At 50.9% G+C, this 27,722-nt stretch overlaps 2 protein-coding genes across 6 annotated transcripts; one reads left to right on the top strand and one right to left on the bottom strand.

Moving 5' to 3' along the window:
• The first annotated feature begins 32 nt into the window (after window positions 1–32).
• Window positions 33–15,856, top strand: ABCD4 (ATP binding cassette subfamily D member 4). 5 transcript variants are annotated; one of them, XM_069017878.1, is made up of 19 exons: window positions 33–125; window positions 339–463; window positions 581–708; window positions 901–1,040; window positions 4,232–4,348; window positions 4,628–4,753; window positions 5,615–5,665; window positions 8,293–8,387; window positions 9,336–9,457; window positions 10,303–10,394; window positions 10,573–10,662; window positions 10,931–11,139; window positions 11,432–11,523; window positions 11,729–11,765; window positions 12,895–12,944; window positions 13,213–13,265; window positions 13,619–13,695; window positions 14,846–14,961; window positions 15,128–15,856. In XM_069017878.1, the coding sequence occupies exons 1-19, from the start codon at window positions 34–36 to the stop codon at window positions 15,221–15,223; spliced, it is 1,908 nt and encodes a 635-aa protein (XP_068873979.1). In that variant the 5' UTR covers window position 33; the 3' UTR covers window positions 15,224–15,856. The 5 variants fall into 5 exon arrangements, with proteins under 5 accessions (XP_068873979.1, XP_068873978.1, XP_068873977.1 ...); XM_069017877.1 differs by lacking the exon at window positions 33–125 and adding an exon at window positions 150–242 and having other exon boundaries at window positions 10,934–11,139; XM_069017876.1 differs by lacking the exon at window positions 33–125 and adding an exon at window positions 150–242.
• On the bottom strand, window positions 15,780–27,722 carry LOC138111686 (acetyl-coenzyme A synthetase 2-like, mitochondrial). The gene is made up of 14 exons (XM_069017882.1): window positions 27,214–27,722; window positions 25,740–25,836; window positions 24,356–24,555; window positions 23,709–23,884; window positions 22,741–22,893; window positions 20,417–20,564; window positions 19,848–19,985; window positions 19,554–19,646; window positions 19,040–19,152; window positions 18,435–18,561; window positions 17,631–17,758; window positions 17,031–17,094; window positions 16,572–16,693; window positions 15,780–16,483 (listed from the first exon to the last, which is right to left on the bottom strand). The coding sequence occupies exons 1-14, from the start codon at window positions 27,524–27,526 to the stop codon at window positions 16,307–16,309; spliced, it is 2,049 nt and encodes a 682-aa protein (XP_068873983.1). The 5' UTR covers window positions 27,527–27,722; the 3' UTR covers window positions 15,780–16,306.

Genomic DNA, 27,722 nt, shown 5'->3' with positions numbered 1-27,722 from the left:
GCGGCAGAGGCGGTGCTGGCGGGCGGGATCTCTATGGTGACGCCCTGCGCGGAAGAGCGCGGAAGGGCGCGGCAGCGGCGGCCGCCCCCGTGCGGGCGAGCGGGACTGATGCCGGGCGAGGAGCGGTGATGAATATTCATGTCAAGCGGCCGCGGGGGCGGGTTTGGCCCGGCCGGTCCGGTCCGGCGGGTGCCGATGGCGGGGGGCAGCGGCAGCGCTGGGGCCGCCGGGGCCCGTGGGCGGTGAGCACGGACCGGGCTGGGCCGGGGCGTGGCGGAGGGGATGTGGGGTGGGACCCCCGAGCTCACTGCCGGTCCCCGCGTCTCCCTCTGTTGCAGGGCTGGTTCCCGGCTGGACGGGCTGTTCCTGCGGCGGTTCCTGCGGCTCCTGGCCGTGCTCTTTCCTGGGTGGCCCTCCCCGAGCGCCCTCATGTTCCTGACGCTGCTCGGTGTCGCTTTGCTGGGTGAGCCTGGGTGGTGGGGATGAGGGGCTGCACCCCACGCCTGCTCCCTGTGGTCCCCCACTTTGCCTTGTCACCGCTGTCCGTCAATTCCTTCCCCTGCTTGCCTTTCTCCTCCAGAGCAGCTGGTTATTTACCAGGTCGGCGTCATCCCCAGCCAGTACTATGAGGTCCTAGGGAACAAGGACTTCTCCGGATTCAAAACATTGACTGCCGTTGCCGTGACTCTGATCATTGTGAACTCCACGGTAAGACCAGAGGCTCATGTGTCTTGGGAGAGGAAGGGAAAGCTGTGCATGGCTCCTGGCATGATCCTGGTCACAAAGGATTCAAGTCTGCTCATGCCCCATTAGGTGTCAAGTGGATCACTAGTAAAAAATGCTAGTTTTTATTTAATTTTGAAAAATCTCTTCCCATCCATCTCTTTGCCCTCGTTCCAGCTAAAAAGTTTCGACCAGTTTATCTGCAACATGATGTACATCAACTGGAGGAAATCCCTCACTGAATACCTCCACAGCTGCTACTTCCAAGGCCAGGTCTACTACAGCCTGCACGTGCTGCGTGAAGACATCGATAACCCGTAGGCTGCCGGCAGCTTCTTTCAGTATCTTGCTTGGCTTCTCCAGGGCTGCTGCACCCCTTTTCAGACTTCTCTGTGTCTCTGGGTAGGGGCTTGAGCCCTAGAAGCTTTTACCATCTAGGCACAAATCTAGGCATCCTCTTCCGCCCTGGTGGGAGGTGATACCTGTTGTTGGGAACTCCTGTGACTGGCGGTTGTGATGGTTTTGGGGGCAGGATGTTTCAGTTGAGAGGAAAATGGATGCCCATCGGAACAGGGATCCAGTGCTGCTATAAAACATGTCTGCAAACTCAACCCTTAACACTATGTGATGTTGCAAAGGGTCTGGCTGGAGTCAGCAGTGCTACTCCTTACCTTCATGCAGCCAGTGTATTAGGATAGTCCCTGTTCTGTTTGAACTTCAAACACCAGAATCTGCAGCCGAGCACAGTTCAGTTGGTTTTTTAGTGGTTTAATAACCCATAAGAGCCACATCCAGGAAGGGCTTTGTTTTGCATTGTATGAGGGCCACATTTCCCTTTCCTGTTCCTAGGAAGGAAGTGTCAGGGGTGACTTTAAATATAAGAGGAGGAGGATTCAGTCTATCCTTGCAGATCCCAGTCCCCCCACCCCTGAGAGGTCCCTCTCCAGTTTGCTTTGTGCACTGTCCTGCTTACTGCAGAGCTGTTGATCTACCTGGGGCGTGCAGCAAAGGTCAAATGCCTTTCCTCAGAGCTGTGTGTGGACCTTGGCCTTGCAGCCTGTCCTTGCACACAGGGCACTGCTGTCATAGTTGTGTACTGTGAAGAGCTAAAGATCCTATGTCAGACATCATGTGAGAGGTCACAGAATCACAAAGTATTCTTAGTTGGAGTGGACCCACATGGATCATTGAGTCCAACTCTCTAGGTGAATGGCTCATGCAGGGATTGAACCCATGGTATTATTAGCACCATGCTTTAACCAACTGAGCTAATCCCAGTGTAGAAGCCTTTTTTCCCCCCTCCAGAATTTAAAGTTATTATTAAATACTAGCTGAAAAACTAGACATCAGGAGGTAATGTTTTCCAAATCATGTGGTGTTATACAGTTGTTTTGAGAGGCCAAGCTCTCCTCTGCTGGAGTGGGGACCTCTGGTCTAGTCACTGCACTGGTGCCATTTCCCATGTTGATGGCACCAGAGGAGACCATACCCAGGGTCCTGGGGAAAAATTGCTGTCTTGCAGGGACCCCTAACTCTTGCTAATAGTAGTAACTTCAAGGAACTGAAGCAGCCTCTGCACTTTTCTGCCTGTTGCTCCTGGCTGCCTGCCCTTGCTTCTCCGTTGCAGAGCAGGGTGGTTTGTGTGGCTGCTGCAAAAAGACATGATGGGTATCTAAGGGGGAGCAGCAAGCAAGGAGAGAGGGCTCAGCTTGGGTCAAACAGCTCTACACGTTTGGCAGTTGGTGATCATCATCAAGCTCATGCACGTCCAGGTTGCTGTTGGGTTTACTCCCATTATCATTAGGTGTTCATTTCTGAGAGTGCTTTGCAGTGGTTTGGAGTTGCAAGGAGAGGTTAAAAAGCCATGCCTGTCCCCAGGGCATGCAGCACTTCCCAGGCAGTGCAGCACATTGGAGCCAGAAGCTCCTGCATGCCTGTCCTTTTCTTTGGGTGTGGGAGGGGAAGTCGGGGACAGAGGTCTCTCAGCACATGATTATTCTGCTCAGATTTATTTTTAACTAGGGAACCTGTTCACGTTGTGCAGTGAAATGTAGGAGACAACTGGGTCAGTCTGCTCTGCAGCAAAAGAGACAGCTCTCCTGACCTTTGCAGACCAAATGTGTGGGATTACTGTGGAGTATTTCTCATTACAGCTTGCTTCTGCTCCAACATTCAGTCTTGCTGTTTAGTGTGGTTTTGGTGCCATTGCAAAAATTCTCTTAATCTTGCAATTCCTTGACTAGAGTTTTTTCCCTGTACCAGGTACTTAAAGAACAAACTAGAGCAATAAAGAGACCTCCCATTTATGCAGTGCAAACTGAGTGTTAAATGCGTGGAATCATCCACTTCGAAGGAATGAAGAGTGGGTTCTGGGTGGCATACAAACGCAGCACCTAGCAGGGCATTTGAGTTGATGCTTCCATGTGTTTCATGTGTTTTCATTTCATGTTGCTTAATAGCTTGTAAAAAGCAATATTCTCCTATGAGACTATAGCACAATTTAAGTTACAGTTTTATGGGAATAATTACAGCCTGAGGAAAAGGAAAAATGATGACTGTAAGGTCAGTCAGGGTGAGGGCTGCCCCAGAATTAAATCCATTGCTGTTCCTGAACTGCTAAAGTGTTGAGAAATTAACGTCCTTGTGGTTGTATCTGCATTGAGACTAACCAGGAGTCCATCCTTGCTCTTAATTCTGACTCCAACATTCAGTTATGGCCTTTCCACCAGAGCTTAGCACAGCAGGCTGAAGCCCTCATCCATATGTTTTGGACAGATGAAGTGCTGAGGGAGTAAATATACTGAAATTCTTCCTAGTTACCCCAAGTGCAACTCCATCTCAGCAGTGGGATAGATGGGATTTGAGGGTTTGTCACCTATGTGCCTGCTGCCAGTGAGGTGAGAAAGCTTGGTGTGCTGCTTCCTGCTCCTGGGGGCTGGGGTGGGTGGAAGCACTTCCTTCCTTGCAGCAAAGGGACCAGAGGCACTCCATTCAGAGCCAAGGGACCAGCTACTGTGGAAGGGTAGCTTTGATGGAGTGTTTGCAAATATCCAACAGCTGGTGAAGGCCTGTCCTATGCCCTAGCCTGTCCTGGTGGGTCTGATGACATCTCAGCCCAGTACTAAATGTTAGGGGGACAGTCAGTAGTTTTTCATACTATGGGGGTTGTTCCAGGAGAGGAGTTAAGGACAATGATGCAGAGACCTTCAGTACAACTGTTAAATAATGTTGTTGAAAGTCGAACAAGGGATAAATACGATGAACAGGGTGAAAGCAATGGCAAGAGCTGTTCTTTCTGGGTGCCAAGAAGGCCCGTGGGTGGGTCCTGCTGGGCCATGAAAATGGTCTCCTGTGGGGGAGCTGCAGGTCCTTCTCAGGCAAGGTTGTTCACCTGCACCCTCTCCTACGTTCATGCAATGAAACAGCCTGGTTTGTGCCCTGTTAGGGATTTAGTACTGGCTCTTGCTTCTGGTCTCTGACAGTGTCAATGGCTCTTTGTGTTGAGCAGGGACCAGCGCATCAGCCAGGATGTGGAGAGGCTCTGCAGGCAGCTCAGCTCCATGGCCAGCAAGCTTGTCATCTCACCCTTCACACTGGCCTACTACACATACCAGTGCTTTCACAGGTAAGGATGTATCCTGGTCCTGCTTGCACGCCTCTTTTCTGTGTTCTTTTTTTGGAGCCTGCCACCCATGTTACAACTCCCCAGACAGATATTTGTACACATGGGTGAATGGTCTCTACTCTCTGAAGAGAATTCTGCCTTGGGGATGCACATGTTGGCTCACAAACTTCTGTGAAAGCCAAAAGAGGTGACAGCTGAGGGCTCTGACTGCTTGAGCTTAATGGCACGGGAATATCCTTTTGTTTGGATTATTAGCTGACTTTTCTTTCTCCTCTGTAGCACAGGCTGGCTAGGCCCAGTGAGCATCTTTGGGTATTTCGTCATTGGGACAATGGTTAACAAAGTTTTGATGAGCCCAATTGTGTCTAAACTTGTGCAGCAGGAAAAACTGGAGGGGGATTTCAGGTGAGTCCCAGCAGAGCTGTGTTTTCACTGCCCCTTGGCAGCTCCTGTGAAAGCTTCTGTTTTGTCCCCATTCAGTGCTGTGTATATAGCTACTTCTCTTGTCTGTGACTTTTCCCCACACTCAGAGAAGGCTACCTGTGCAACAGTGCCTCAAAGTCAGTGTACTGAGCCCCTGCCAACCATTCACAGCCTTGTGTCATGGCAGGCAACGCCCTTGGTTCAGTCTCACAGCTCAGTCTTCAGGCTGTTTGCCTGCTCCTTGTTGGTGCTTCTGCTAGGGATGTGTTGAAGAAAACTGCACGTGGAGCTTCCTTGGGTGCAGATGCATGTTCAGTAAACTGTATCTACTGACAGAAATCAGGTGTCTGCTTCGCCCCTGCCTTCACTGGGTTCCTAAAACAGCCTAGTCTTTCCATATGCTCTGTAACTCACCTCCTCCCCCTTGCTTGCAGGGTTGGCTGTGTGTGTAGCAGGGGCTTTTTAGCTTTTTCTGGGGCTCAGGGCACCCAGGGACAGCAGCATCAGCTGTTGTGGCACAGGGAACCCAGCCCAGGGCAGTTGGCTACTGTGATTTTGTATGGTGGAGATGCCGGACTACCAGCAGACAGTAAGCCCAAGGGCTAAGATGATGTGTGCAGAGAGCAGGATACCAAACAAGTACACCACTGTGCTGGCCCTGAATGATGGCACCTTGTATTAAGCCTTGGTTTCTGGTGCCTTTCAAGCCTGTTGAGTATTTCTGTCAAGAGATGTGTCAGATCACTGCTCTAACATGCAAGACAAGTTTCCTCTAGAAATGGGTTTGGCTACATAATTCACTGAGCATTTATGCACAATTACAATGTTTTTTTGGTTGTACAGGTTCAAGCACATGCAGATTCGTGTCAATGCAGAGCCAGCTGCTTTCTACAGGTTAGTAGTCTTAATTTCTTTGTATCCTCAAAAGGATTGTCCCAGTTCAGAGCATCCTTGTTGTGTTCATGTATCCCAAGGGAGCCCAAGTTCTGTCTGCAGCCAGAGCTTTCTGTCCCTTCCATTCCACTGCAGCATCACACAGCCCTGACACTCTGTTCTTTGCATTCTGTGCATCATCTGCAGCAATAATCCACAGCAACTGGAGACAACTGTTTTTCCTTCGCCCCCCCTTCTAACATCCTCAGATGCGGATACAGATTTGGTGCTGGCTTAGAGACCATTACTGATGTTTTGCCAGGTCCTTGCCTGGAAGATTGCTCAAAGTCTTATTGCATCTGGTTCCTCTGAGGACTTGTTGCATGCTCCTTCTGGCCACATCCTGCTGCTGCTAGCCTGCCTGTCTTCTGTGGGTGTGCTAGCTGCTACCTAGCCACCTTACCTCTTCTTGCTCCTCTTGGTCAGTCTGTGCCCTGACACTCCAAATGCTATACTGGTCCTCTGAATTTGCTCAGTGCCATTCACCCCAGAGCTGAGCACCCTATCAGGAGCCCGGCAGCACCTCCCCATTTTAGTGATGCCCTGAAGCCTGTTGAGCTGCTGCTTGGTTCACAGAAATACTGAGAACCCAGGAAAAGAGCCATGAATGTGCTGTAGTTGTGTTGGAGTGGCAGGAGGTTGTTGTAGCTTCTCTCTTGTCATGAGTCTGCCTTTGCCCTGCATGTTGTGAAATTGTACTTCTTCCAGGAATTGTAGCACCTGTCCTCTCTCTGGTCTTCCCTGCCTGTGATCTGTATTTGGCTCCTTCATGCTGTAATGTGTGGGCATTTCAAGTATTGTGGTGCTGTCCTCACAGTGGTTTGAGTCAAAATCACTGATATCATAACAACTTATATTGACAGGCATGAAACTGCTTTAAGTAACTGAAATCAATCTTGGTTTGCACTGGCAAGTCTGAGGTTTTTTTCTTGTGGACTGATTGATTCTTACTGGTTGGTGATAATTTTTTAATGGAAAAATGGAAAAGATACTCTAAATACATGCCTTTATTTAAGATACAGTACTTTCCCTCACAATCTTGAACTTTTTTATTCTAAGTAGAAAATGGAAAGTGGATTATTATACCAGAAAACAGAATGTCTTGGTTCAGTACAGTGTTTTAGTAGAAAAGCTTCACTTTATGTGAAACTATAACTTGAGTGGCACACAATCAGGCCTTTTCATGGTATGCATCGTAATTAAAAATAAAGGAATTTTTTAAAAGGTTGCATTCCTAGAATCCTGCAAGAGGAGGAGCATGTGGTGAGTGGATGGTTTTGATTGCTCGATTTCTCTAGCTTGTCATCTTGTCCTCTTAAAACTGCCTAACCCTTGTTTTGGTAAAGGAAGAAACAGAAGCAGAGCACTGCCACCTTTTTACTTCTTTTGTTACTAAGCCTTTGGCAAACTTGCTTTAAAAGTGAAGTGAATTTGAGGAAAAGAGGAAGCCAATACAGCAATCTCTCCTCATCTGCAACAGAATAATAGCTCTGGTCTCTAGTTCCTTTCTCATCTTTAACTCCTTGTATCCAAGGCTTTGTCCTTTCCTAATACATGGACAGCAAAGATTGCAGCTCAGTAGTTACCTGAGCTGTATTTGTAAGGCAGTAATGCCAAACTGAATTCTAACCAGATGCATTTTTGAGAAAGAAAATGTATTTTTCTATGAACTGAGAATCTTTAGAAATGAGACTTCAGAAATCTGAATTTGGATGTTTTTGTGCTGCTTCTGGCCTTATCTTCTTGGGCCCTAGTGACTCCTCTGTTGCATAGACCATGGTGGGAGTGTGGTTTTTGTAGTAGGCACAAGCCTGTGTTGGATGTCAGGGGCAATAGCTGCCATGGCGGGTGGGAGTCTAAAGTGAGATGTGGAGCTCTCTCTGCCTTTTGCCACCTGAGGGCAGCCCAGGTCTTGCAAAGCAGCAGCAGGAGCTGCCACGCTTGCTTAAAGGTGGTGGTTTAGAGACGAGATGTCTCCTTGCTCCTGACTCAGCCTGGCCACTGGAGCATCACCACTAACTTGTGTGGTGGGTGGCTTGATGGAGATGGCCCTGGGAAAGGGGGAGTTGTGGGGCTGAGGTACCCACACTGGGGGTTGCACTGCTCAGGACTTGCCTTTGTCCCATTCCTGTGGATTGGGGAATGGGAAGAGGTGGACTGAGGCTGCTGGCCATGCAGGCCATGTGGGCTGATTATCACCCCCTGGGCTCTCCTCTGCCCTCTCTGTTCTGGCTTCAGCTGTGTAGCAGTGCCATCCCTCTTTTCCAACCAGGCTGTGTTTGGGAACTGTGTTTGACCTGGTGTATGTATTGCTTCAGGCTGGAGCTTCGCTGACAGTGTCTGGCCTGGCTTCACTTCCTCCTGCTGCAACAGCAGCAGCCTTGGGCTCTGGGAGAGATTTGCAGGACTCCTTGCTTCAGCCAGAGTTCCTTGATGATACTCTTCAGGAAGGCAGTCCTGGCTGTTCAGTTCCTGGTCAATAAAGAGCTTGTTAGTTGGAGGCAAAGGTGCCAGGCCTGTTCCAAGCTTCAGTTTTAAAGCCCGTGGTCCTGGGATGTCTGTGGCATGTTGCAATCTTATTTTTACAGGGCTGGGCGAGTGGAGCACATGCGCACAGACCGGAGGCTGCAGAGCCTGCTGAAGACCCAGAGGGAGCTGATAGGCAAGGAGCTGTGGCTATACAGTGAGTGGGCAGTTTGGGGGGTGAAGTGGGGTGTGTGGTAACTCCATTGTGGTGGCCCACAGGCTGGGGAACTCTACTGGTAGAGTGGTTGGGTGGGTGCTGTGTTTTCTTCTGCGTCTTGCTGGTGCATGAAAGCCCCAATGGTGAACAGAGGGTGCCTCCTGCAGTGCTAAATGGGAATCCTGTTGTGTAAAAGCCTCATAAAGAGGTAAAGTTGTGGAGGACCCAGAATCTGGCTTTTCGTGGGTCAAGTGTTCAAAGGCCAAGAAAAGAGGGAAGGGCTTGAGATTTGGGGACTGTATATGTGGTTAGGAGCTGTGGAAACTTCTTTCCTATAGAGTCTGTCCCTTAAGCATAGTTGTCCCCTGAAAATATCCGTTCTTCCTTTTTTGCTGAGTCCAGGTTTTGGCTTTAAATGACCCCTATAAAGACAGCTCTTCCTGATCTCAGCAGCATAGTGAGCTTCTGAGCAGTGTATGGGAGGGAGAACCGTGAAGAGAAGCGTCTCTGGGAATTTGGGATCTTAAGTCTTTCTGCCTGTTGTGTGCTCCCAAGACACACTTCATGGCAAACCAGCTCACCCCAGAGCTTCCTTTTCGCCCTCCCCTCCTGTTTACTGTGAGTCAGTCAGGCCCCTGACTGAAGCGTAACAACAAGCAGGCAAAGCGGCTTTTGCCCCATAGCAGTCCCTGAGTCGTGTGTCTGGATGATGTTTCTCTGCTCAGGGGCCTGCCCTAAAGTGCTTTTTGCTTGGCAAATGGATTTTCACTCTGGTGCTTGTGCTATCCTGCAAAATGGGTTTTTGTGCTCTGGTGTGCTCTGGTTCATCATAAAGGGCTGAGGCAAGAACATGGCTCTTCCTCTGGGCTCAGGGTCAGCACTTGGGCCTGGCTGGGACAGAGGTTTCTACTTTAACTCACTGTCTTCTTTCAATGTGCTTGTGCCCAGTTGGGATCAACACCTTTGATTATCTGGGCAGCATCCTGAGCTACGTGGTCATTGCCATTCCCATCTTTTCTGGGGTCTACGGCGACCTGAGTCCAACAGAGCTCAGTGCCCTTGTCAGCAAGGTGAGCTGAGAATGACCTCTGTGACCGCATTGTGGAGGGTGAGCAGGCACTGAGGATGGAGGTTTCATGTGGGGCTGGTGGTCCTGGGGCTAGATAAGCTGCAGCATGTGATCTTCAGGTTAGACTGTCCCTACCTAGTATGTAATGGAAATGGGAGCCTGTAGCCAGCTGGTTTATGATTAACTTGGGGGTGAGAACTGTCAAGGACACATCTACATAAGAGTTTCCTACCTCAGACCTCTGTGTCTAAAAAAACCTGGGAGGTCGGAAAGTCTGTGGTTTTCAGCAGTGCAGGTGGGGATGGGGTCTGCCCAGTGCTGTGGGTCTGGGTTATGCCCTGGGCTACTGCCCATGGTGAGCCTGGCCACTCAGTGAGGCTGAGCTGGCTTGCATTCACGTTCCTGACCCGACTTGTTACCAGATACTCAAAACTGCCTTGTGATGAGAATGCAGAGCTAAAAATAGCTAGGTGTGCACTGCAGGCTGAGACACCCTGCTCTGAGCAGTATAGGGAGCTGAGAGAGGGTTGGTGGCCTGGACCCGTGTGACTTGAGGTAGCATGCTGGGCCCTAGGCAGACCAGGAGGCGCTCTGCAAACACCATCCCTGGGTGACAGGACATGTGTCCACCTGGCAAAAACTGCTGTACTGAGCAGGGAAGCCCTGCTTCTTTCAAATGTGGTCATCTTCACTCCCACCATCCTGGGTGATTTCACCACCCCTCATTCATCTTGCTGAGACAGCTGATGTGGCCTGTGTGGACTCCTTGGCTGCCTCCTTGGAGTCATGGAATAAGGGTCAGGATCCCAGCTCAGTACTGACCTGTACTCTGTGATTTCTCCCCAGAATGCCTTTGTTTCCATCTACCTCATTGGCTGCTTCAGCCAGCTCATAGATCTCTCCAGCACTGTGACTGATGTTGCTGGCTACACACACAGGTGAGCTTATCTGTGAGCGCATTTCTGGAGGAAAGAGAAGTGCAGGACAAGACTGCCCAGGTCTGTGCTAAAAAAAACCAAAGAAACAGTTGCTCTTGTGCAAGCATGGGCAAGTGTGGATATTGTGAAGAGGCTGCTGGAATTGTCCTGGCATTCATGCAACCTCTTGTGTGTCTAGGATTGGTGAACTGCAGGAGACCTTGCTGAGCCTTGGCAGAAAAAAAAATGGTAATTATTCAGAAGCCAGAACCAGTTGGGATTTGGACAGGTGAGTCGCCTCTCAGCATCTGGCTGGCTTGCAGCTTACATGCCAGAGTGTGGGGTTGCCATGGGATGGAGGTGGCCCTTGGTGTCACGGTCTGTTGCATGCATTTGGTTGGAGCAGGCAGTGCTCACTGTGAATTGTCATTCCCAGGGTTTGTGGGGCAGGGCTGCTGTCACAGTGGCACAGGAGGTCTAAGGTGCCTGATCTTTGCCAATCTCAGCGTGGTCGCTTACCCCTGGATTTCTCGTTCTTTGTCTTGGTGGTGGCCCAGCAGCCATTCTGGGGAGGACCCAGCACCAAGGGACACAGCTTTCCTTCTGGAGCAAGTGACACTCTCAGTACCCTCATCTGGCAAGCTGCTCATCAAGGACTTGAGCCTCAGGATCTCACAAGGAAACAGTGTAATGATTGTGGGAAACACTGGTACAGGGAAGACATCTCTCCTGAGGGTCCTCGGAGGACTCTGGGAGAGCACACAGGGTAAGGTCTGCTAGTTGCCTCAGCCTTCTCTTTCTCACTCAAGGCTACCCCAAGTTTGGAAGGTGGCAGTGTGGCAGTTTGTGAGGCCAATGCCACCATGTGATGGTGAATGTGTCGCTGATCCACTGATTTGAGCCACCCATCTCTGTCACAGTCTTTGGCTCTCATTGCTTTGCTCTGTGTTGCAAACACACTTTGTGGGGTCTTGTTGGCTGCTTCATGGGACAGGACTACACAGGGCAATGGGGAGTTGCTGCCTGGCACTGCAGGTGTGATGAATGTCTCTGTGCAGGGAGCATCAGGATGCTGACCTGCTTTGGCCCCCGGGGAGTGGTGTTCCTACCACAGCGGCCCTTCTTCACTGATGGAAGTCTGCGTGAGCAGGTGAGCCCAGGGTCTGGCTCTGCTCTGACCTCAGTTCTGCTCCCAGCTGTGGTCATGTCCTGCAAACCCATGGGGTGCAGACAGACCTTCAAGAGGGAGAATGCCTTTGGCTGCTCCTTCCCTAGTGCCTGAGTTCATGCTTTTGCGTCTCTGATGGACAGTGTCCATGTTCCTCTGACATGGTTTCTTTTGCTCTCTTAAACAGGTGATCTATCCCCTGAAGGAGATCTATCCACTTTCAGGTTTGTGGAAATCCATTAGAGCAATTAACCAATGCTGTGGTATTGGCTCACTGTCCTGTACCCAGTGCCGCTTCTCCCCTGCCATGTCCCATCAGGAACACTCATCCATTTTGCTTTTGTTGCTCTGGTGTTCCCTAGAAGATTAGTGTGTGCTAAGGTCAACTCCGTGTCCCCTTCCTTTTGTGAGGGAGCGTACTTACTTGATAAGAATTTGCTCTCTTAGTACAATGAGGACAAGCTGGCCATGCTCTTCCTGCTGTGCTAGACATGATGTATGTTGCTGTTGGGATACATCTGATTTGTTTGGTACAGCCTGACTTTCAGCAAGCCATGTTTGCCTTCATCTCAGTTTTAATCCACCTCCATCTTTTACCATTCCACTTGTTCAAAATGATGTCCTAGGACTCACACGCTGTCGTGGTCAGAATATGTGGACCCTTTTTTCTCCCCTGCCCTCTTTCAAAGCCAGACCACATGTGGTCTGCTGTAGCTTGGAGATGTCCAGCAGTGTTACCTGCTGCTTTCAAACACTTGGGAGTCACAGTCTTGCTTGAGAGTAACTACAGCCATCATCCACTGTTGTGGCTCTCCAGCAGCTTCAGAGAGGTCCATGGCAGATGCACAGCCCTTCTACTCAACTTCCATTGATGCTGACTGTACCAGCTCAAGTGTATGTTCTGCTCCACGGCTGACTCACCCTGAGGTTTTCCTCTTCCCACATAGGGTCCTTTTGCCAGCTGTTACCTGAACCCCGTTCCCATGGCTCCACCACTTGCAGTGTGCAGTCTCAGCTCTAAGAGAGCAACTGTTGGGCAGGGCCTTGGCAGTTGAAGACAGGATCCTTGTGTTCTGGCTGTGGCCATGGACTGAGGCAAATCTCAGGTGTATCTGTGGAGCCCAGCTACCCCCTGGCATGATGCTCACAGGCATGATTAACATTTTTAAGGAAGGTCAGGTTTTGGGGCTATTTGTGCCAAAGCCCAGGGTCTGGTATAACTAAGTGATCAGGTCACCTACACTGCACCTCAGGAGATCCTCCAGTTCTTCCCTCCTGTCCCACCAACTCCTCCATGCAGCAGTGGCCTCAGCACACATTGCTTCTGCTTATGCTGTATGGCTGTCTCCCTAGGGTCTGCAGATGATGAGAGGATTGTGCAATTCCTGGAGCTGGCTGGGCTGGTGAGTCACTGGTAGCACTGCTGCCTTCTTTCCTGGTACCACCAATGAGGGAAGAAGGGATGATTTTTTGTCGCAGCACAGCATGACTGTGTGCTGAACTTATGTGGGGACATTGTCTGTACCTGGGACACAACTGTCTATGGGACAGAAAGAGGAGGAGAGATAAAAGTGGGGAAAGGGAAACTGGCAAGAAGGAGGTAGTTATGCTCAGGGCCATAGGCTGACAGGGTTGGGGACTGTGTTCAAAAATCTGCTGTGCTCTCTGTAGACTGATTTGCTGGCAAGGGCTGGAGGACTGGATGAGCAGGTGGACTGGAACTGGTAAGGGATCTCACTGTCTGTGTGAATTTGGGTGATTTCTGAGTGGGGAACACTTCTAAGGAGATGCACATTGCTGCTGGATGTATCTATGTCAATCTGTGTCCTGTGAGATGTGGACACTATACAGGAGTAAAGCCTTCATGCTCCAAGCATCTATGCCAACAATCACCAGCTGTGGTGTTCTGCAGGCAGCTGACTGTGTACAGGGGTGCAGAGCCAGTCCCAGCATGGAGGGGGGCACAAGGGACCCACAAGAACAGTTATTTGCTGGTCTCTGATATCAGAAGCCATAAGATTTTCAGCAAACGAGCTCTGTTTCTTGAGGGAGGTGTTGAATCTCGACCCTGCTGCAGGTATGACATCCTGTCGCCGGGGGAGATGCAGAGGCTTTCATTTGCACGACTCTTCTACCTCCAGCCAAAATATGCAGGTGAGTGACTGACTACAAAAGAAAAGGGGGGGGAAAAAAGGCAAGGCCTTTGATATATAGAGAAGCTGGTACAGAGACAGTGAAATCTCTTTTGTGCTAGGAACATGCTTTGTCTTGGCCATTATTTTATCAGCATAGCACATAGAGGATTCATTTGTGAAATGTGAAAACATTTCATTATCTGTGTGGAGGGTGGTACATCAAGAGGCTGTATCAAAGACATTTTCTTCTTAGGGGACTAGTGATTAATGTTCATGGTCCACATCCAATGGCACCAGAAGAAGAACTTTGTCATCCTGCTCTCCAGTTGCTGTGTAAAGAAGTGCATGTGTTGGGGAGTGTGGCAGCAGCTGTCATATCTGAAGCTCGTGAACATCTGTAGGGTTGTGAGGCAGTATGAAAAGTTTGGCCCTGATGTGGCAAAAGAAGACAAGGAGCAGTGGGAGAAACAGTCCTGAGAGGCCACAGAAGCATCTGTGATTAGTTAATGGGGCCAATTCCTTAGTCTCTGCTGGGGGCTTGGGCTGAGAACTTGTCATGAGGGCCAGGTTGGATGTGGGTAAACAAAGCCCGTGTCAGTAGCAGGTTAGTACATGTAAGTACCTCTCTTTCCCCTGAAGCCTGTAGCACGGCTCAGTGCTGTCTGGGCAGAAGGAACCTGTGGATTGCAAACTAAAAGCTGTAGAGATGATTTGAATTTATTTGCTCCATGTCTGTAGTATTTACCCCTAATGGGCAGGAAGGTGCCACAGGCCATCCTACATGCTCTATGTAGGATCTGTACTGGAAGAGTGCACTGGCTGCTGTTCAGCCTGGCACTCTGGCACGTGGTCTGCCTGGAGAAGGTCATGTCTTGGCTTTCACCATGATGGGGATGAGGCAGTGGCTGGCAGCTGCTGAGGGAGAGGAATGAGGTGAATGGTGTGGTTTGGATGGATTCAAGCACTTGAGGGGAAGGACAGCTTTCCTAGTTGACTGACACCAGCTGTGCCAGAGGAATACCAGAGTCCTTATGTTTCTCACTTGCCTTCTGCAGATGCTCTTGGTGAACTCCAGTTAATATATGAAATGTTCTTGGGAGTTGCTGCTCTTGCCTACAGGAGATGTCTGGTTGGGAGAGGATTTGTGGGGCTTATGACTTTTCTTTCAGTGCTAGATGAAGCCACCAGCGCCTTGACAGAAGAGGTGGAGCATGAGCTGTACCGTCTGTGCCTTCAGCTGGGCATGACACTGATCAGCGTGGGACACAGACCCAGCCTGGAAAAGGTGAGACAGGGAGGCAGCGCTCCATGCCTCCCTCGTGGTGGCAAGATAGAGGAGGTAGAGAGGGTCTCTGGCAAGCAGAGGGGAGTGACTAAGGCTGGAGGACCTCACTGTGGGTGGACCATGCGCTTGCAGAGATATCCGTCAATGTTGTGTTATTGAATTGCAGTTCCACAGCTGGATTTTGAAACTTCATGGGGAGGGAAGATGGGAGCTCACTCGATGTGAGAAGATGAAGCGTCTCCCCTCTGGGGAAGGACACTGAAAAACGTGCCTTTGTCTGGCCAGCCACAGAACCTGCACACATGTGGGAGAGCTCTCAACAGCAGACATGGAGCTGCCAAGCCAGCTGTCAAGTCAGTGGGGGATTCAAACAGTGCAAGACCAGTTCTGGATTTTGCTGATGGACACAGAGCATGTCTGAACTCATGGTGTGGAGTTCTGCCAAGAGTAGACACAACTGTGTCATCCTTCTCCCAGCCTCCTCCTGCCTCCCTGGCTCTCATGGGAGAAAGGAGATGAGCTGCTAGGCTGCCCTGAGAGAAGATCCTGCCTCATGGGCCTTGTAGAAACAATGGCCAGAGAAACCTCCGCTTAGTCTGGGATGCAGTGGTGTGAGGCTAGAATGCAGCCTTCTTTTCTGCCCTCTGTGCCTTGCTAGGAGTTCTGTCTTTGATACACAGCTCTGCTGTGTATCAAAGAACAGATTTATGTACCTTGTGGCTCTGTCAAGAATTGTGTTCCCCAGCAGGAGACAAGGGGAGAATGCTGGCACAGGGAAGGGGCATGTCTCTGCTCTCCTTGTAACACATGGCTACAGGTGAAAGGAACATTTTTGTATTAAAATCCAGGGCCTGTTTTCAAACTGTTTTTATGGAGAAGAGTCAGTATTTGTTAACCAGACTGCTGTGTGTTTTCTTTCTGGGGTTTGCTTTGGAGGAGATGTTTGTGTATTGGCAATGGTCCTGGACAAGACTATTGCTGAAAAGCAGAGCAGAGGTAGGAGTAGTATCCCTGTCCAGGGCTGGACATCCTGCCTGCTGCTACCTCTGCTGCTACTGCAAGGCACAAGGAGCCTCAAGGAGGGCTTTTTGCCCTCTGCGTTCATGGGAGGAAACAGCTTGTCTCCCCTTACTCTTCTGCCTATGATGCATCATATTCTCTCCGCTGTCTACATAGGTGTGTGGAGACAGGTTTTGAGGATCTCTGTGTTGTGGAGAGGTCAGTCCAAGATTGCAGTGGAGGTGTGATCTGAGCACTTATTGGCCACCACTTGCTTAGTGGCTTTTTTGGATGTTTCTCTGGTTTTGCAGTGAAGGAAGAGGAGGTGGCTGCTGGCAGAACCAAGCTAGTGGCTCTTCTGCTGCTCCACAAGGTGCTTGTGTCCCTCTATGATCTGCTGCACAACCTCATGGTCGTCCAGGGTGGTTAGGTCCCCAAGCTCACTGGCCTTGTCCTCCACAATTTTTCGCAGCACCCGACGCATAATCTTACCCGAGCGTGTCTTGGGCAGCCGGTGTGTGACCTGTGATGGTGAGGAGCAGAGTCAAGGCTGAGGGAAAGGGCTTGGTCAGTCTGCCAGTGAGGGTGTTGGACCAGTTTGCTTGTGTTACCTGAACATAATCTGGAGCTGCGTACTTAGCAATCTTCTTTGAGATGAGCTCCTGTAGCTCGGCAGCAAGAGACTCCTGTGTGTAGCCACTGTCCTTCTTCAGCACAACAAACACGTAGGCTCCTGACAAAAGGACCACCAGGTTACTGAGCACTGTGCATACCGTGCCCCTAAGACCCTGCCTGGATCTAGTGCCAGGAGAGTCCCTCTCTGCTGGTAGCCTCAGGGGCTGCTCTGTAGCCAAAACTGTGAGTGCTTTTGGCCACATAAAAGCACTGCTGCTGCCACCTTATGCAAAGCCTAGCTGGTCTGTAGTGCAGGTGCAGGTTGTGATGGCTGTGCTGAGATCCCTGCTAACACACTGTATGGTGTGGACACAGCATTGCTACCAGTGCCACTTCCCACTGCAGTGCCATAGCCCCAGAAGAGATGTTTTGGGGCATGAAGGAAAGCATCTTACCTTCTCCCTTGATCTCATGTGGGTAGCCAATGACGGCAGACTCTGCCACTGCCACATGGTGATTCTGGAAGAGAACAGGGCAGGGGTTTGACTGAGTGCTTTTGGCAGGCTGGCTGCCACCTGAGAGCTGCCCTGACCTGACTTGGCTGCTGCAGCCCACAATAATGCAGAGACACAAGGAAGGGCCTCAGGTGGCCTCTGCCCTTTTTGCTTCCTGCCTCAGTAGGTCTGCAAACACTAGTATTTTCCCCCTGCCCCTGACTGCTTTAGGCTTGCACCTTGTAGACCTTGTTCTGTGCCTCCAGGTTGCTCCACCAGGTCCCACAGATGCTCCTCTTTAACATGTCTGATTGCTGCTTTGGGATTCATGCACTTACACAATCAACACTATCGGTCTTTGTCCCTCCCTTGCTGCAAAGAGCCAGAATGGGAGAGAAAAGGCTGGAAAGCTGTTTCCACAGGTGAGACTTTGTATGACTGTTCCCTGCTGCCACAGCAGCAACGTGTTTCTGTCTGGGTTTTTCAAAGAGGCCTTCTGAACACACCAGTGCACCTTTGCTGTATCCTTGGATGGTTTTACCTCCCACCCACACCTCTTACCACAACATCCTCCACCTCTGCAGTGCCCAGCCGGTGTCCACTGATGTTAATGATGTCATCCAGCCGTCCTGTTAGCTGGTAGTAGCCCTCACTGGTACGATACACACCATCCCCAGTGAAGAAAAACCCTGCAGTGGCCAGAACCATACCATAGTCACTTGCTGGAGGGAGCATGTGAGCTGCTCAGCAGCCATGCTCTCACCTTTCCCCTCCTCCTCTCTTTTGGCTGCAGGGCCAATGTATTCTGCTTCTTCCTCAACTGCTCAGGGTAAAGGTGCCTACCTTCCTTGTTAGTCTTCTGCCTCTGTTGGTACCTGCTCTATCATCAGGCTCCTGCCCTCATTCTGCAGTGTACTGGCTAATGCCCTGCCTCTCTCATCACCATGTGCTGGGAGCACTTTGCTCCAGTGTGGGTGCCCGTGGTGTTGCTGCTTCTCCTCTTTGCTTCACATCAAGACACACACACTCTTGGGCTTGCTTAGTGCCTCTGGGTGAGTCACAGAGGCTGACAGAGTTTGCAAGAGATGCAGCAAGAGGTCTATCTGTGCTCAAGGGGACTCGGGGCAGAAGGACACATCCACTGCCTTAAAACAATGTGTGATCCAGTTGATAAGCTTGGTGAGGGGCAGTCCTGTGATATCAGGCCTGGGGAGATGAAAAGCCTCAGTATTGCGGAGGGTCTCTGGAAGAACAAAGCAGCAGTACCAGCTCTCCTGAATCCTGCCTCCATACAGAAAGCCAGCGAGTAGACCCAACCGTAGCCAACCAAATGTGCGCAAGTGTCCTGCCACATGTTTTCCTTACCTGGATAAGGAGTCAGGTAAGTTTCCAGAAATCTCTTGTGGTCATTGTAAATCGTTCGTGCCATACCTGGCCAGGCTTGTGAGATGCAAAGAGCTCCAGAGACACCATTTTCCAGAAGGACATTTCCCTGTAAAATAGTTACCTTTTAGTAAGCATGGCTGAAAGTATTTGGGCTGTTTAGCTACTGCCTGTTTAACAACCCTGTGATGGAAATGTCAGGGAGGGCAGTGAGGAGGGTCCTGTGCTCCTCACTTCAACAAGACAGGCTTAGTCTCTCCCAGCATATGTCTGCAACAAACTGCCTCCCATAGTGGGATGCCAGGCCCCTCCAGGGAGACTGCCCAGCTACCTCACCTTGGAAAGATGTGCCAGGGAGCCCAGACACAGCCTCTCTTACCAGGACTGGGCAAGCTAGAAAACAGCTCAACTTCTGCACTAGTTGGAAGACCCTGTTTGTCCCTTTCCAGTAAGGAAGGTTGCTGTCTAGCAGAGATGAGCAGGAGAGACATGCTTACAGATCTCCACTCCCATCAGCAAGTACGTACTGCAAGCACCTGGTGGAGAGGGGGCTGAGCCAGGGGCTGTACTGCTGGTTATAAATGTACCTTGTCGTCCAAGAGGGAGGGGCTGATCCCAAAGAAAGGTCTCATAGCCATGCCTGGAAGGATTTCAGCTCCAGGATTAGAAGGACGGGGTGAGATACAGATGCCTCCTGTTTCTGAAGGAAAAGAAACTGCAATGCTCATCAAAGTCAGGGACAAGAAGAACGCCAAGTAGCACTTCTTGGCCAACAGGCTTTGCCTTGTCCCTTACTACACACTGAACAGGCTGGGGCTGGCTTTGCCAGAGAGCTGGGGAAGGAACTTTGCAGAAGGATGATTGTGCTCATTTAGTTCAGCAGGGATCTGCTGAGATGTACCCTCAAATTCCCGTATTTGTCCCCTGGGTTAGCTTTAAAGGCCGTTTTTCTCTTTTATGTTTGGGTGTGCATGGGCCCTTACTGCCTTGCTCATAACAAGACTGTCAGCAACAACCATTATCACTTGGCCAGCAAAGCAGCAGGTCACTCCTAAAGCCTGGGAGAGCAGAAGCTGGAACAAGGAATCATATGCATCTCACCAGTTTGCCACCAAGTGTCCACTACTGGACATCGTGTCTCGCCAACCACACGGAAGTACCATTCCCATGCCTCCTTGTTGATGGGTTCCCCCACTGCAAAGAGAAAGACAAGGGGGCAGAGCTGAAAGACCATGTTTAGGACAGAGCTTCCCAGGTCCTGCTTGTGGAGCCATCCCCAAATAGTGCAGTCTCTTGATTTTAGGGTCTTGTGTGCTGCTGCTCTTGGCGTTTGTGGGAAGAGGCACAGTGTGATGCCCAAGGATTTGCTGCTCCAGCCCGTGCTGATGCACTTACCTGAGCCAAGCACTTTAAGAGAAGAGCGGTCATACTTCTTCACCCACTCATCGCCGTATCTCAGGAGCAGGCGGATGGCAGTGGGTGCCCCGTAGAACTGGTTAATTCTTAACCTCTCTACTGTTTCCCAGTAGCGGCCTGGAATGGAAACAGGGCCAGTAAGCATCCACACAGCCCAGCAGCAAGGCAGAGAAAGAAGAGGTGAGAGCAAAGGCTCTCCTAGCAGTGCCAGGATCCTCAGCCAAGTTAATCCCATGGTGGGCTGGACAGAAGCAGTTCTGGAGCAGCAGCAGCCCCTTTTTCTTCACATCACGTAGCTCTGCTACCGTTCCTTCTGCAGGGAGGGAGAGGGAGTAACAGCTCCACCCCTGGAGAAGCAGCAGTGGTGTCTTTTGCAGAGGACAAGACTCTTCCCCTTGCAGCTCTCTGCTGGGCACAGACCACAGTCTGCTGCTGAGGCAACAGAGCCTTTGCTGCTCATGTCCTGGCATCAGGCTGCCAGCTCCCTGCCTGCTGTGGATGTCAGGGTACTGTGGAATGTCCCAGCTCCCCTGAGTCACCTCACTCACCAGGGTTAGGATAGACGGGAGTGCTCTCAAAAAGGACTGTGGTACCACCGTTGCAGAGGGGGCCGTAGACCACATAGGTGTGTCCCGTGATCCAGCCAATGTCTGCCACACAGCCAAAGATGTCCCTGTCCTGGTAGTCAAACACGTACTGAACAAGAGAAGAGAGGCATTGAGGGTTCACCTGGGCCTGCACCCCTGGCAAGGGGCACAACAGGGAGCAGTCAGCCCTAACATGATTGTGGTCTTCTGTCTTCCTACCACCCCTGCAGAAACACCTTCTTCTTTCAAAGAGTTTTTTTAAAAAAACAGAAAAATAAATTAATTAAATAAAATTGAAGTTAAAAAACCAAAACAAAACTGTGAAAGTGCAGGAGACAGACACTTAAAAAACCCCACAGCCAAATTTGCTCTTTTCCAGTAGGGAGAGATACAGCCTCTCTATTAATAATTGCTTGGGGATGCGATGAGCAGAGGTGGGGAGACTGCTGTGCAGCTTCAGGGAGCCAGAAAAAATGCAGGGGTTCACCTGTTCAGAAGTCACACTCCATGCTAGCATAGCCACCCTGTGTTCCTTTTGCTGGTATCTAGACAAGGCTGATCCAAGTATTCTGTAGCATCAAAACAGAACCTTCTGGGTAAGGAAGGTGCCTCTGTACTTACATGACCATGTGGAAGGAGAGGAGTTGTAGGCAAGGGCAAAGTGGTAGAGGACTCCATGAGCCTCCTGTAGGCACTGCTGGACTCCAGATGGACAGTAAACACTCAAAAAACCCTGAGCTCAGCAAGGAGCCCAGCACAGGAGCAGTGACGCAGCAAGCAGAGGGACCATGTGATGCTTTGGCCCAGAACAACCCCAGCCTGCCCACAAGAGTTGGAACCTGTCCATCTCAGCTGGGTGAGTGCAGTGCTGTGCCTGCAGGCAAAAAGCAAAACAAGCTCTTCTTCCCACTGCCCCATTTATTCGTTGTGAGACCCTTGGCTGCAAGGCTGGAACATGAAGGAATGATGACTGCCCTGTGCAGGGCAGAGCTGAGTGCTGTCATTTTGGCAGCAACACAGCTTCCTAAAGCACTCTTCTTCTTCATTTCATTTACTCAGTGCCAGGAAAGCTTCCTAGGGGCCACTCTCCCACTAGCCTATCACTTCTTGCTGTCTCCTGTGATTTCTGTGGTTTCAGACCCTCTCACTTCTTGCTGACTTCCATCTGGGGACTCTGGGGCCTCAAGTGTTCCGAGGTGCCATAATGGAAGCTTCTCCTGGTTCCTCTGTCTCTTTTTAGTGGAGCAGTGAGTTATGGTAGCAGCAGTCTGCCCCATCCAGCTGAGGGATCTGAACATGTCAGCCCTGTGTCCAGGTTTGCAGTGCTCCTGGGAGCTAACATGGCCCCATGCTGCTCACCCCCTGCATTGCTATTCTGGAATGATAGCCCTGGCTCTTGCAAACCTGCTCTGATGGTCTTGAGAGGGTCACCCATCACTATGGGCACAGCTTAGCTCACAGGAAAGCCAAGGGCTTCCACACCTCTGGCACATACCCCATGAGGAATGGCCTTCAGCACTCCCAGCTGACAGAGAAGACCCAGCCAGCCCTGAGCTTGCTTTGTCACAGGGTGTGGTCTGAGGCGCTACTGGAACTGCAGTCACGCTCAGGAAGAGCCAGATCCAAAGCTAAGGGACTGTTCAGCTAAGAACTCCCTCTTACATGGGGCCTCATATTATGTCACTAGAATGCTCCTTGCAACCACTCGTGCAGCCAAATGCATCTCCTGTGCTGGGCTCAGTGCCCTTTTATCTAGTTCTAAGTTTGATTTGGGCATGTGTTGTGGTTAAAGACTTCATCTTCCCAAAGATGACCCACACTCTTCAGATATAGACCCTTTGTCATGAGGGCACTCACCAGCTTTTACAGTTGTTGTCAAATGTGCTCCTCCCAGGAGCACTGCCTTTGATCTCCCACGTGAGTTGAGGTAGTTACACTTAGGAAAAGCAAGCCACAGTTTCTAGGAACAAATTGGCTTCTTCCTCCTAGCCCAGTAATATAAAATTACTCTTGCAAGGCTGAGCATCCTATCCAATAGTTCTGTTTAGTATAGGACAATGCAAGAAAGAAGAAAGACAAGAAGGTAGCTCAGAGCAGTATGTGTTTGGGAGACCCTGCTATGGAGCACTATCTGTAGGCAGATGTGGTCTGCTGGGGCTTGGAGGGCTTCCCAGAGGCTTTGCACTGGAAAAAGATGAGCTCATAATACAAAAAGGAGCGTGTCTATTCTCTGCACTGCCTATGAACTGCCGGCTCATGAGCACTTTGTGACTGGGATCCATTACCTTGTGTGTGAGAGCAGCAAACAGCAAGTAACCAGCTTGGGAATGAACTAAGCCCTTGGGTTTGCCAGTACTGCCTGATGTGTAGAGAAGAAACAACATGTTTTCACTGTCCATGACAGCAGGCTCACAGCACACATCCTCCTTCATCATCTCCTGCAGGAAAGAGTACAGCAGTTCTCTCAGGGTCTCACAGCCTTCCCCTGTGTTGTCCCCATGCCTGCTTGTGCACCTCTCTCCCGAGTCTCCCTCTCCTCTGAGCACCTGTGCCGCCGTGCTCCCCACAAACATCCTCCCTGCCTCTGCACCTCCGCTCACCTTCCTCAGCAGCCTGAACTCCCTTTTGCCTTGCTGAGCTGACAAGCCAGAGCAGACCTGCTGAGTAAGAAGCAGCTATTTTTATGCTGCCACTGCTCTGACTAGCACAGAAGTCTTCCAGGAAGCCTCTCTATCAATAATTGCTTGGAGATGCAATGAGCAGAGGTGGGGAGACTGCTGTGCAGCTTCAGGGAGCCAGAAGAAATGCATGACAGGGGTTCACCTGTTCAGAAGTCACACTCCATGCTGGCATAGCCACCCTTTGTGCTTTGGAAAACAGGCACATGCCAGGTCTGCCAGCAGACCCATGTGTGACAGTGCAGTGGCAGTCAAAGACTGGATTCACAAAGTAGGAGCCCATGTCTGGTGTGTTTCTAGGCCGCTGTCCACCCTGCTACGTGCTCTGGCTTGCACTGCCTGCCCCTGACAGTAAAGGGCTGGTAGTGTGGGAAGACACACCAGTCCTGATGGCTACTGGGACTATCCTGAACTTGTGTGCAGCTCTGACTGCCACTGCTGCTGTGGAACAATGTGCCCAGGTTGTGCCAATGCCAGCAAAACTGCCATAGCCAGGTAAAATCCTCTCTCCACCCAGTGTTCCTGCACCCAGAGCAAGCACTTTGCCCAGGAGAAGTGTCTGGGCAGCCTCTCACCTCCTCCAGTGGCACATCTAGGGCTGTCATGGGAACCTTGTTGGTGGTCCTCATGGAAACCAGAACCCGTTTCACTCTGGGGCACTGCTTCACAGCCTGGTCCACTGTCTTCTTTAGCTCAATAATCTTGCCACCTCTTAGCCCCTGGTTCACCGTAATCACAGTCTCTGACTGGGCTGCAGAAGACAGAAGAGCCACATAAGCAACTCTGCCCCTGTCCACCAGTCACAGAGCAGTTTGGCTCTACCATGACCTTTCACCTCTCTCTCCGTCTCCCAGGCCTTGGTACCCATGTCCTTCATTTAGCAAAAACAGCAGCTTTGCATCTTGGTTTCCCATTCATTTCTGCCTGTGTTGCATCCCCTTACAGGAGACACTGTATCCCAGTCCTTCAGTCCCATGGAGGAAAGAGAAAACCAGTTCATCCCATGGGCTGGAAGGTAATTAGTGAGCTCATGCCATTTCTTGGGTTGCTAGTACCTGCTCCATGGCTAATACATTATGTCAGGATACCCTCAGAGAGCCCAGGGAGTCTTACTCAGAAAACCTTTGCCATCCACACAACCCTTAGCCCCCCAGCTGCTGAACCAACAAGCTCAGCACTGTCCCCCAAGGGAAATACGTCACTGTTACCCACTGGCTCTTACCATCCCGGATCCTGTCAGCGAGAGACTCTGCACTGAAGCCAGCAAACACCACAGCATGCACAGCCCCAATGCGGGCACAGGCCAGCATGCTAGCCACTGCCAGTGGGCACGGGGGCATGTAGATTGTCACCCTGTCACCCTGCTTCACCCCTTGCCGTTTCAAGGTGTTTCCCAGGCGGCACGTCAGCTCCAGCAGTTCCCTGCCCAAAGAAGCAATGACACAGTTAGAGACTTTCCTGCAGATCTTGTCTGCGTGCATGAACATGGGGGGCCTCAGAGTCACAAGGACACAGCTGGTATCCCTACACACCCCAGCCCTCCTCACTCTGGAAGACCATGGGAGAGCTGTAAAAATCAGTGGGAAGGAATGGAGAAGACAGCATCTAACATAGGCCAATATTTATGGGAAAGACATAAATTAGAATGATTTCTCTGCAACAACAGCCACTGGCAATTTCTCTAGCTCAGCAAACCGACAACACCTCAGCTGACTTTCCCAATGACAGCCTGCACATTTCTTACCAACCTGTACAACCGCTGTGACACGCTACCCTGCACAGCTGCAGGCTACATGTGAGAAGTTAGATATCTTTCCCCAAAACAGGATCTCGTGCTTTGCTAAAGCTGAGGTCAAATCCTTCAGAGCTTGTACCAGCAAGAACAACAGCTGTAGGAAAGCAGTGAGCAGAAAGATGCTTCTCCCAAGAGGTGTTCCTCACAGAAACTACAGCTTGGCTGTCAGTGAGTCATTTTATGGAAGGGCTCTCCATACAGGGGGATTGGCAGGGGTGGCTGGTCATATTTGTCGTGTGAGGCCTGAAGCCAGAGAGGACAGAGGGACTTGTTTTGTGTGCAGAGGGATTTACGTGAATTCTGTGGCAGTGGCTCAGAGAGCAGGCAAATTAAGCTGGAAGGTGGGGGCCCCAGACTAACTTAGCAGGGCTGGACAGGCAGCCCCCCTGGAGAGCCAAATCCAGCAGCACTGCTGACATGAGGATGAGCATGGGGTTTCTCAACACATTTGCAGCTGTGAATTTGGCCTTTCTTGCAGACCACTTACCCAGAAGTTTAGATAACAGGAACCTCTGTGGAAAGGCACATACATGCCTTTCCTGTGTGTCTTACCTGTAAGCATTACAGTGCTGCCCCAAGGGGCCTATATCTGCCTCCCCAGCTGGGTAGGGACTCCGCAGGGCCCAGAAGATTTGATCAGGAGGTGGGCTGAAGTTTCAGATCAGCAGAAGCAAGCCAACAACCACCACACTCTGGATCTGTGTGAAGGGATGCTTCATTCCCTCACATGACAGACATCAGCAGATCAGCCCTGTGCAGTGTTCATGCATGCTACAATATGCCTCTTATATGTTGAGAGGTAATTACTGACCTGTATGTCACCCGTACCTCCTCTCCAGGTTCATCCTTCTCCCAGATTAAAGCCACTTTGTCCGGGGCTACATGGACATGACGGTCCAGACAATTCACTGGAAAGGAAAACCCAGAGTCATTGACAGAGCAGCCCTCAGTACATCTTACTTTTCATACAGCCAGCACTGGCAGTCCCATTTTCAGGTCAAAGTCAGGGCTGTGTGTGAGTCTTCTCAGCGTTCACCTTGGGTAGCCTTTGTGCATACCAGCCAGGAGATCACAAGCACCATCCCAAGCCTGTTACGCTCCTCAGCACTCCAATACCTGCCAATCCCCACTATCAGCTTCCTCCTTTAACTGCGACCTCATGCAGTCCAGAGCAGAAATGCCTGAAGTCCCTTTCGAGGTCACATCCCCAGTGCCCTCAGAGTGCTGGCAAACATTAACTAAGTCATCATTCCACTCAGTACTGCCTTGCAGCTGCCTCCAGGGTGAACTAGGGCAGTTTTTTAGTGGCGGTGCTCCTAAATAACAAATGTAGGGCAAAGTGAAGCTCTGCCCTGGAAGGCTTCAGATTACATTTGTCCAAGATGGAAAAGAGCCAGGGTAAATACAGAGTGCACAGCCCCTGGCTTTCCAGGGACATTGTAAGCTTTGGCTGTAGTTCTTCCATGAAAAGTTTCCCACATTGCTGGCAGCTGCAGTTTCCTCAGAAGCCTTGTTCCGCTCTCTGTTTTCCTTAAACCTGCTAAAGTCATGGGATGATGCAGCAGCCCCAGTTTGCATACCACCTTTTTTTCTCCTGACCATTTGTAGTTTTCCAGGAGAGAAAGAAACGCATATAAAAGGAGAAACAGTAAGATGTCAAATCCCAAAGACAAATAACTCTTGCTCTCTTTTCCAAATAGATTACGTAAGATTTTGTTTTCTCAGAGGTCTGTCTCGTATTTTGAACACTGGGACCAACAGCACCGTGAGCAGGACACACTGTCACCAGCCCCTGTGTCTTCCCCTGATAGGCCCCCCTAAGGCAATAGCCCCAGTCCACAGAAGAGCCTCCCAAAACAGCAGTGACGGTATGGCTCATTTCTCCTGCATTTTGCTTTCTATGGATACATCTTGCCTTCACTGAGCAGGAATGACCCAGTGCAACCCTGCCTGCTGAATGCACAGGGTTTGATGTTACTGCCTGTGGTTCCTGCAGGACAGAGCTACTGCACTGCTGTGGGATCCACAGGGGCTGAGGGAGAGCCACGTAGCTCCCAGCACACACCAATCCAGCTGCAACCTCTCCAGTGAAACCCAGTTGCTTCCTTAGGGCCAGCCACAACCTTACACTACAGTCACTGCAGGACCAACTGGACCTTTTGGGGATCCCCCTCTCTCCAGACCTTTAACTCTGTGCTCTTCCATTACATTCCCAGGGCTGAAGCCACACACACAGAAGCACCTGCAGGCACTTGGTAGGATCCCATGTCCATCTCCCTCCTTACCTGTCACATTCAGCTGCCCACCCAGGAACCAGGAGACTCTGCCCTGGCAGAAGTCACAGTCCTGGACAGAGTGGAAGGGGGTGATCCAGGTGAGCCGGCTCCTTCCTAGTGCTCCCCAGAAGGTGTCACTATGCTCCACTGACACCTTGTACAAATCTTGGTGGTCCTTGGGTCTGGGGAAGGCGACGGCTTCAGGCATATAGGCAGTGAGAGGCCTGTGACTCCAGGCTCTGGCAGCCACCAACCCAGGGGGGCATCTGGGAGCCTGAGAAAGCCCTTTGGAGCAGCAGGTCTTGGCCAGCAGTCTGGCCATCACTGCAGGGTACCTGTCTCTCACTGAGCAGATGGGTGCCTGCAGCCCACAGAGCTGCTCCGGACACCCGGCCCAGGCAAGACTCAGGCCCCTGTGGAAGGTGGTGCTACGTTGTCCTGGGCTGACTGAAGCAGCTCTCTCACACAGGGAGCCCGGGCACCCCTTCTGCCCTGCCTTATTCCTCTCCTCCTCTCTT

This window comes from Aphelocoma coerulescens, chromosome 5 (assembly GCF_041296385.1).
Source record: "Aphelocoma coerulescens isolate FSJ_1873_10779 chromosome 5, UR_Acoe_1.0, whole genome shotgun sequence".
NCBI lineage: Eukaryota > Metazoa > Chordata > Aves > Passeriformes > Corvidae > Aphelocoma > Aphelocoma coerulescens.
The sequence above is the reverse complement of the archived record's forward strand: the minus strand, read 5'-3'. Positions and strand labels throughout refer to the sequence as shown.